We start from the raw sequence: 8,746 nt of genomic DNA, 5'->3' as shown, positions 1-8,746 counted from the left end.
TATTAATCCACAGCTTACTCTTGACTGAACCCGTAGGGTCACACAAATAGTACGTAAACGGATCAAGTATTTAATGGCATTAAATACTCCATCTATGGATATTCGGAATCGACGGATCTTGGTTTCAGTGGGAGTTGAGATCGTCACAGGCAAGAAATGAATACTCCGGAAACGATGATATTGCCGGAAACGGAAATATGGATCGTATCGGAAATATAAATATTATCCAAGTCGTAGATGTTGCCGGAAACGGAAACATGGTACGTATCGGAAAATATTATCGAAAATGGAAATATTGCCGGAATCGGAAATATTGCCGGAAACGGAAATATTGTCAGAATCGGAAATATTATCGGAATCGGAAAATAATTCCGGAAACGGAAATATTAAATATTTGTTCGAAACGGAAATTGATTCCGGAATCGAAAATATTAAATATTGTTCGTATCGGAAATGAATTCCGGAACCGGGAATTTAATCGGAAGCGCATCGTACGAATAAACATCGGACGAGCTTGCTAGACGCAAGGCCTAGCACGAAGCTAGGCCCAACGCCTAGCAAAGCCCGCGCGCGACCAAAGCAAGCAAAGCCCAAACGCAAGAGCAAGGCCAGCAGGCGCGCGCCCCTCGTGGGCTGCGAGCACTTGCTGGGCCTGGGCTCAGCGCGCGCGCGCGCGCATGGCGCCCCTCGTGGGCTGCTGCGCCTGCGTGAGTGTTTGTGCTTGCGTACGAAACCTTGATCGATTAGGATTCGTATAAGATTAATTTCCTAAGTCTACTAGATAAATTAAGTGATTGAATTTTAGATTAATTCAGATTCACTAAATCGTTTCCTAGTAGGATTCTAATATCCGATACCCATGCCCTATAAATAGGTGATCAATGCTCACAATTTATATCGAGTATTCAAGTATTCAAAGTGATTTTTGAGAGAAAAAATCCAGTCATACAATTGCCTATAAGTGCCGAAAATTCTAAGTACCTTAAGGGCGATCCTAGTTGGTCAAGCTTAAGGCGGATCCGGACGTGCTGTGGACTATCTACGGAGGGACGACACTTGGAGTCCTAAAGACTTGTTCTTGTTCGGTTCGGGCGCAGCTAGGGAAGGCACGCAACAAAGAGTATGCATCTAAACTATGCTAAATGATTATGTGTAAATAATATGCTTTCCTGACTTTATGGTTTTTCCGCATGATTTATGAATTGTCATATGTATCATAACCTAACAGTGGTATCACGAGCCTCTTATTATTTTCATAATCTAAATTGCATGAACATGGTTAAATATTACAAATTTTCAAGAATTAAAAGGGGTGATTAATTTTCGTAATTGTTAATTAATTGCAAATTGCGTTTATTTAATTATACGTACGCAGTTTTTCGGCAGTTTCTTCGTTACTCATCCAAATCGAGTGATTTTTGTGTCAATTCCGCATGTAAAAGGCATTCTAAAATTTTGACAAAAAACATATTTTTCGGCCGAACCCAGAATTCTCAAATTCGAAGCCTAATTATGACTTTTCAGAGGTTTTAGTTTTTCGAATGCAAAATTTCGTAAATTTAAGATGTTAAATTAAATATTTGCGATTCTTGTTGATAAATCTTGAATTTTTGATTGACCTACTGTATATGTTTAACAAGTTTGAATGCCTAGCCTTGTTAATTATGCAATCTAATTGTAATTATGATTAATTTGTTGAAAATTGGAATAATTTAGAATTAATTTGATTTTCATAATTAGTTATAATTTAATTAGATACCTATGATTAAAAACCACCATAAAAATTGTAAATTTATGTTAAATTTTAAATTTTTATGACCTAGACTTGAATCCATGTTAATCGGAAATGAATTGAATAATAAATTTTCGATTTTTCGCCCTAAAATTATGAAATTAATATTATTTATTAATTTGTCATTAATTTTGAATATAAATTTTAAATTTTTATGCGATTCGCTCATATAACTTGCACGCACAAAGCAATGGACGCTAAGTGTTACCCTTAAGGGGTGTTGTATAGTGCGGGCATGTGACGACGAGCAAGGGAGCTCGTCGCCCATGCGGTACGAATGCAATGAGCAAGGCCATGGTGCACGAGCACAAGGCAGCAGCCCTGCCTTGTGTCGTGGGCTATGTGCAATGGGCGAATGGGCGAGGGCGAGAGCAAGGCACGAGCAGTCGCGTGTGGGCAGCAAGCGAGCTGCGCCACAGCGCGCACTGCCTCGCGCAAGCGTGAGGAGCCTCGCGCGTAGCGAGCGTAAGCTCGCGTGCCACGAGTGCTGCGCCAAGCATCGATCGCTCGCGCGGAGCGAGCGCTATTGTGCGTGCGACGAGCGCTGCGCCCAGCGATGGCGTGCGAGTGCTTGTTGTGCGTGCGACGAGCGCTGCGCCCAGCGATGGCGTGCGAGTGCTTGTTGTGCGTGCGACGAGCGCTGCGCCCAGCGATGGGCTGCGGCAGCATGCTCGTGCGTCGAGCGCTGGCGCGCGCAGCGAGCACCAGCTCGCGTGATGCCTTGCGATGGTGAGCAGCAGCGATGCGAGGCAGCGCATGGGCTGCGCGCACATGGCCAGCGATGGCTGTGTGCGTGTGGCCCATGGGCGTGGGATTGTTGCGTTGCGATTAGATCGTTTTGAAATTTTAATTTGAAATTTTCAGTTTACGTAATTTTAATTAATTTTAAAATTGATAATTTAAATTATTTTCTTGGATTTTAATTTTGAATATTGTAATTATAATAAATTTTATTTATTCTAATTATTTTACTAAAATTAAAATCATGAATTAATTTAAATACGACTGAAATTAAATTAAACTTTTGGATTCAATTATAAATTTATATGAGCTTTAAATTTTAATTAAATTTGTATGTTTCCGGTTAGACTAGAAATACATTTTTATGTTTAAAATTAGTAAAGCATATGAATTTATTGGTTTAAGTGGGAGCATTTTTTAGTCATAAACTCTTGATTAGGTCTACAAATCCTTAAGGTTAAAACAACTTGATTAGAATTAATAAGGACTGAATAATTGGTAGATTATTGGTGCCCTTGATTAATTGCTGCAAATGTTTATGTGATGCATAATGTGTTTTACTAACCAGCTAGGTGGGCCATTCATGATAATGAATGGGTGAATGGTATATATTGTATATGTACTGTTTTGCAGGTTATGAAGTGACTAGTATGGCCCAAATAGGATAGAAAATATGGTCTGCGTGCCATTAATTTGAATGTAATTGGTCTAAAGTACCAAAGTTGTTTTTCAATTCAAATATGGTCTGCGTACCATCAAATAGTTGTAATTAGTTATAGCTTATTCTATTTGAAGAAAATGGTGCCTCCCACAGAGATTTTCAAGACGGACTTTGAAGTTAAAGCTTCAAGATGAAGTCGGGCCATACTAGATCACATTTATCTTATGCATGTTTTAAGTTATTTATTGCTTTTAAATATGTCTGAAAATGCATGAGATCAAAAGCTTGATTATGTTGCATGATTAAGGATTTTAGTTCACTTAAAATCTAACCAACATAGTAAGAGCCTTAAGTTCCAAACTTAAAAATTGAGTTAAAAGGTGCCATGCCAAAATATACACTTGCTTGGATATCCTTTACATCAATCTAGTAATAGTCACTACTACAAATTAATACTTGTGCCACGAATTATGCCACGGGAAGTCTTAATTTGTGGCAGATTTGTATCTTGCCACAGGAATTACACTTTTATACATTATAATAAGTTTTTCAAAAAACATTATGCCACGGTAAAAATCTATTTGTGGCAAACATGTAAACTTGCGACGACCTTTTATGTGGCAATGTATAATTTTAAAAAACCGCCTAAATTTTGGGCTATAATTTATTATAACCGCCAGATTAAAGCTCCCTCCAAAATTTTGGAGGCTTCTAGATTAAGTCAAACACACTCAGTCATATGAGATAAAGTGTAACCTTCTCACGCGGTCTCCTATACTCATCTCCCCAAAAAATTAGAAAAAAACAGAAAAAGAAATATAAAAACCCTACAAGACTCAAACACAGTTTCTTCCTCTTCCTTTGGCTCTCCTTTTTTTCCCCCATTCAATGGTGATGGATTTTCGTCCAATTTAAACGCTAATCCATTGTATAATCTTTTATACGTTTGGTAGTTCTCTAAATAGCTCACAATTTTGATATTTCTCAAAATAATATTTGCGATTCCGCTCACAATTTCACTAATTATGTTCACAGGTTTCAATTGCTGCGGTGTTTTTCGACTTCTATCAATTCATCTAGTCAAAGAATTTTGTTTCTGAGAAGAATATACATAGTAAGTTTGTTTTCTTTATAAGATTCAATTTTTGTTGTTAGGTTATCTGATCGAACCAATTTTGAATTACTAGAAATTGTCAATTTCTTTAATCATGTTCTTTAGTTTACTGGATAATTAGTTTCATATTTACGGTTCGATTCAATTGTTTTTTCAAACTTCGAGCTATGTTGATGAATCAGTTGAAGGATTTTTTTGATTTACTGGTTTTCTGATCAGGGTTCTGTGAAATTTTGGGTCTGGATTTGAATTTCTTTTTCTCAGATATTGGGATTTGATGACGAATTAATTGTAGAGTTTTGGTTGGGTTTTGATTTTCTGATATGGGTATCTGGAAATTTTGATGAGGAAATCGCTGGTGGTGTGCTGGTGTGTTAATTTTGCTGGGTTGTTGTTGATTTGATCTTTATTCGTTGAGTTTGTGGGTCTGTTGTTCAAAATTTTGATTTTTTTGGACTTTATATGATATTAGGTGGCATGATTCCCCATTTGTGCATCTTTTTAGCTTATGATTGCTTTTTTACTCTTTTGATTTCATAATTTTGTCACTTTGAAAATTATGTTAATCCATGATTAGAATCTAATAATTACGTGTCACAATAATTTCTAGATTACCAAATTTCTCAAAATATTTAAGCTAAGCCAACTAAGTGTACCTGGGTTAATTAACACATTAATAAGCTTCAATTGGCAAGGTTATAATTTCTACCAACCATGTCATTAATTAAGAAATGTAAATAAGAAATATGTGTTTGCTCCATTGCATTGGACGTCAGTTTTGTCCCGTAATAGTTTCATATATTTTAAGTCGTCGTCTAGCTTTATTTTGTTGCTGATTTCTTTTTTAATTCCCTTTCTAATACTCCCTCTGTCTTTCAATATCGTTCTTGTTTGGAGAAAAACACGGGTATTTTTAATTTTGTAAAAAGGTACACTACCTCAAAAAAGCCAAAAGAGACCACCAAAAACCCCTTAGACCTCACAAGAGATGGTCTTTAGATCACAAGTCTCATAGACTAAGAAACTACCTTTTTGAATAGATTTCTTTGTAAAAACTAAGAAACCAATTATCTTAGAGAGTTGGTTATTTATATAACCTATATAAGGAATCACCTTTTCCAGAACAGTGGTCTCTTTAATAATTCAAAAAGACCACCTCCGTCCGTAACCTGGTCTCTTTAACTTTCTTTAAGAAACCCTTTCACATGAAAATATGTTATACTGTGTTGGGTGTGAATATTTAATATACGTAAGGACACCATATTGGAAAAATTGATAACATGCTACAATAGGTAACTAGTTTTAAACCCGTGTCACGCACGTATATTTTATTTTGTTGAATTTATTCATATGAAATATGCGGTTGTGATTTTTTTATGTTAAAATTCCGTTTTTTTTGGCAATAGATATTTTAAATAGAAGTATTCTTACCGATAAATAAAAGAAGAGAAATTTGATACTTCGTATGACTTTATTTGTTCAACCTATACGTCACTGGTGATGTGAAATTGAAGGTCATATTCGAAGTGTAACATAACTGTGTTGATTTTATAGGAAGACAATCTAATACTCCATATACAAATAAATGAGTTTAAGCATGATCCAACTACAAAGATAAAATGAATGATACGTAGTACTCGTCCCGCTTTCCTTGTAATGCCATCCCTTAATACTTGTCCCGTTTCTATTAATGACATACTTTTACTGATATGATATCATTTCTCCCGCTTAATTATGGACCCACATATATTCCTACTTCCTTTATTTGACATTAAAAAATTCAAAAACCCCTCACCCCCGCCCCTTTATTTGACACATTTCCCACTAACTATATTAATAAAACACCACACTATCAATACCACCTAATAAATTAATAAATTAAATTATCTAAAACTTTGTGCCGGTCAAAACGGGACGAGTATTAAGAGACAGAGGGATTACAAACCATTACATATGGGCCAAAGTAGGGACTCACTGCTTCTAGTACAGAAAAATTGGTATTTACTATAATTTATGGACTCTTTGTACAAATTTAACAAATGACTTCATTTCCCCTGACATAGTCATTAGCTAATTACTTACAACAACAAAAATAATCTAGGCCACACACTACACATCAATTACCAAGTAGCTAAACACGATATTAGCTTAGCAATTCGATGTTCTGTTATTTAAAATCGGTTTTGGGGCTCCTTTTATAACCAACTACCTAAATATGATATTAGCAATTGGATGTTCTTTTATTTAAAATTCGTTCAGAGTACTCCTTTTATATGTTGTCTCTAAAATAATTTTGAATGTTCTTTTATTTAAAGATATTTGATTGTTTATCTTGTAGCTAAATTTTCTCTTGAGACATGGATATTTCCGATCCCTTAAAGAAGAGGTTAGAATGGATGAGTTGTGATGATAGGACTCATACATTATACATTAATGGAGTGAAAGAATTTTTAGACTTTGCTTTTACTGATTTACCTACCGGTAGTGAAATTGAGGAAGAAGAAACTAAAGTCCCTTGCCCATGTAATCGATGCAACAATAGTAGACACAAAACCAGGGAAGATATTTTTGAGGATTTGTTATTGAACGGAATTGTGAAAGGTTATGTTCGTTGGATCTATCATGGTGAATATAAACCCCCTGAAAAACGATGTAGAGTTGAAACGGGAGATAAGGGCCGGGATGAAATTTTTGAAATGATCTTTGATGCTCATGAGCCAATGAGTTCATATGATGTTCTAGATGAGGAAGTTGATAACCATCCAGAACATAACGACATAAAGGGTTTAGGAGCTTTTGAAAGATTATTGAGAGATGCTCAACAACGTCTATACTCTGGTTGTGATGACTATTCAAAGTTGTTATTTATTTTAGAGATGTTCCAAATCAAATGCATGGAAGGAATAACTAACAAAGCTTTCACAAAGATGCTTAAAACGTACAAACGTGTTTTACCCAAAGATGCAAATGTGCCATCAACATACCGAGAAGCACGTAAAATGGTTACTGATTTGGGTTTTGATTATGAGAAGATTGAAGCATGTGAGAATGATTGTATGTTGTTCTGGAAAGAGAGTGCTAACCTTGAAAAATGTAGTGTATGTGATACAAAACGTAATAAAACTTCTCCAAAAGTATTGCGCTATTTCCCATTAACACCAAGATTGCAAAGGCTGTTCATGTCACGTAAAACTGCTAATGACATGAGATGGCGTAAAGATAAGCGAGATGATGATGGAATTCTTAGACACCCGGCTGATAGCAAAGCATGGAAGCATTTCGATGAGTCATATTCTTCTTTTGCTTTAGAGTCTCGTAACGTGAGATTAGGTTTGGCATCTGATGGGTTTAACCCCTTTGGTGGTCTAAGAAGTGACTATAGTATATGGCCAGTAGTGATTGTCGTTTACAATCTCCCTCCATGGATGTGCATGAAACAACCTTATACAATGTTATCTCTGTTAATACCCGGTAAGAGTGCACCAGGCAATAACATTGACGTGTATTTGAAACCTTTAGTTGAAGAACTAAAACAGTTGTGGGAATTTGGGGCCAAGACTTATGATGCTTCAAAAAATGAATACTTTGATATGCATGCAGCTCTCTTATGGACTATTAATGATTTTCCAGCGTATGCAAACTTATCTGGGTGGTCTACCAAAGGTTATAAGGCATGTCCTTGTTGTATGAATGAAACTTCTTCAACTAGACTACCTAATTGTAGGAAATGTTGCTATATGGACCATCGACGATTCCTTCATGTAGATCACAAATGGAGAAATAGTAAGTCTTTCAATGGAAAAGTTGAAAGAAGAAGTCGCCCAAAAAATTATCAGGTAATGAGATTTTAGAGCAAGTTAAAGATCTCGAAGGAATGAAATTTGGGAAAACGTTTAAGTTGCCAAAGAGAAAGGATAACTGGAAGAAGAAGAGTATATTTTTTGATTTGCCTTACTGGAGTAGCCTCTTGATTCGTCATAACCTTGATGTCATGCATATCGAAAAAAATGTATGTGATAATATTCTAGGCACTTTACTAGACATTGAAGGTAAAAGTAAAGATCACATAAAAGCCAGACATGACTTAAAGCATGTGAATATTATGAAGCATCTTGCCCCAAAACTGGTTGACGGTAAATGGCATATACCTGCAGCACCTTATACATTGTCTAAATCTCAAAAAATAGCAGTGTGTAAATATTTGGAAGATATAAAGGGTCCGGATGGGTATTCATCTAACTTTTCTAAGTGCATAAACCTTGATAAGCGTAAGATTTGGGGACTTAAAACACATGATTGTCATGTTCTTCTAGAGGAATTGTTACCCTTGGCGATTCGTGGAGTATCATCTGCCAAAGTGTATGAGGTTGTTACTAAATTGAGTGAATTTTTTAAGAATTTGTGTTCCAAGTCTTTGAAACTTAAGGACTTGAATGAT

General features: G+C 35.8%; 1 protein-coding gene across 1 annotated transcript; it reads left to right on the top strand.

Annotated features, from left to right (window-relative positions):
- The first annotated feature begins 6,665 nt into the window (after positions 1-6,665).
- LOC130471760 (uncharacterized) lies at positions 6,666-8,159 on the top strand. Its single transcript, XM_056842052.1, has one exon. It carries the CDS (start codon positions 6,666-6,668, stop codon positions 8,157-8,159), a length of 1,494 nt encoding a protein of 497 aa, XP_056698030.1.
- The last annotated feature ends 587 nt before the right edge of the window (positions 8,160-8,746 follow it).

This window comes from Spinacia oleracea, chromosome 4 (genome assembly GCF_020520425.1).
Source record: "Spinacia oleracea cultivar Varoflay chromosome 4, BTI_SOV_V1, whole genome shotgun sequence".
Taxonomy (NCBI): Eukaryota; Viridiplantae; Streptophyta; class Magnoliopsida; order Caryophyllales; family Amaranthaceae; genus Spinacia; species Spinacia oleracea.
The sequence above is the reverse complement of the archived record's forward strand: the minus strand, read 5'-3'. Positions and strand labels throughout refer to the sequence as shown.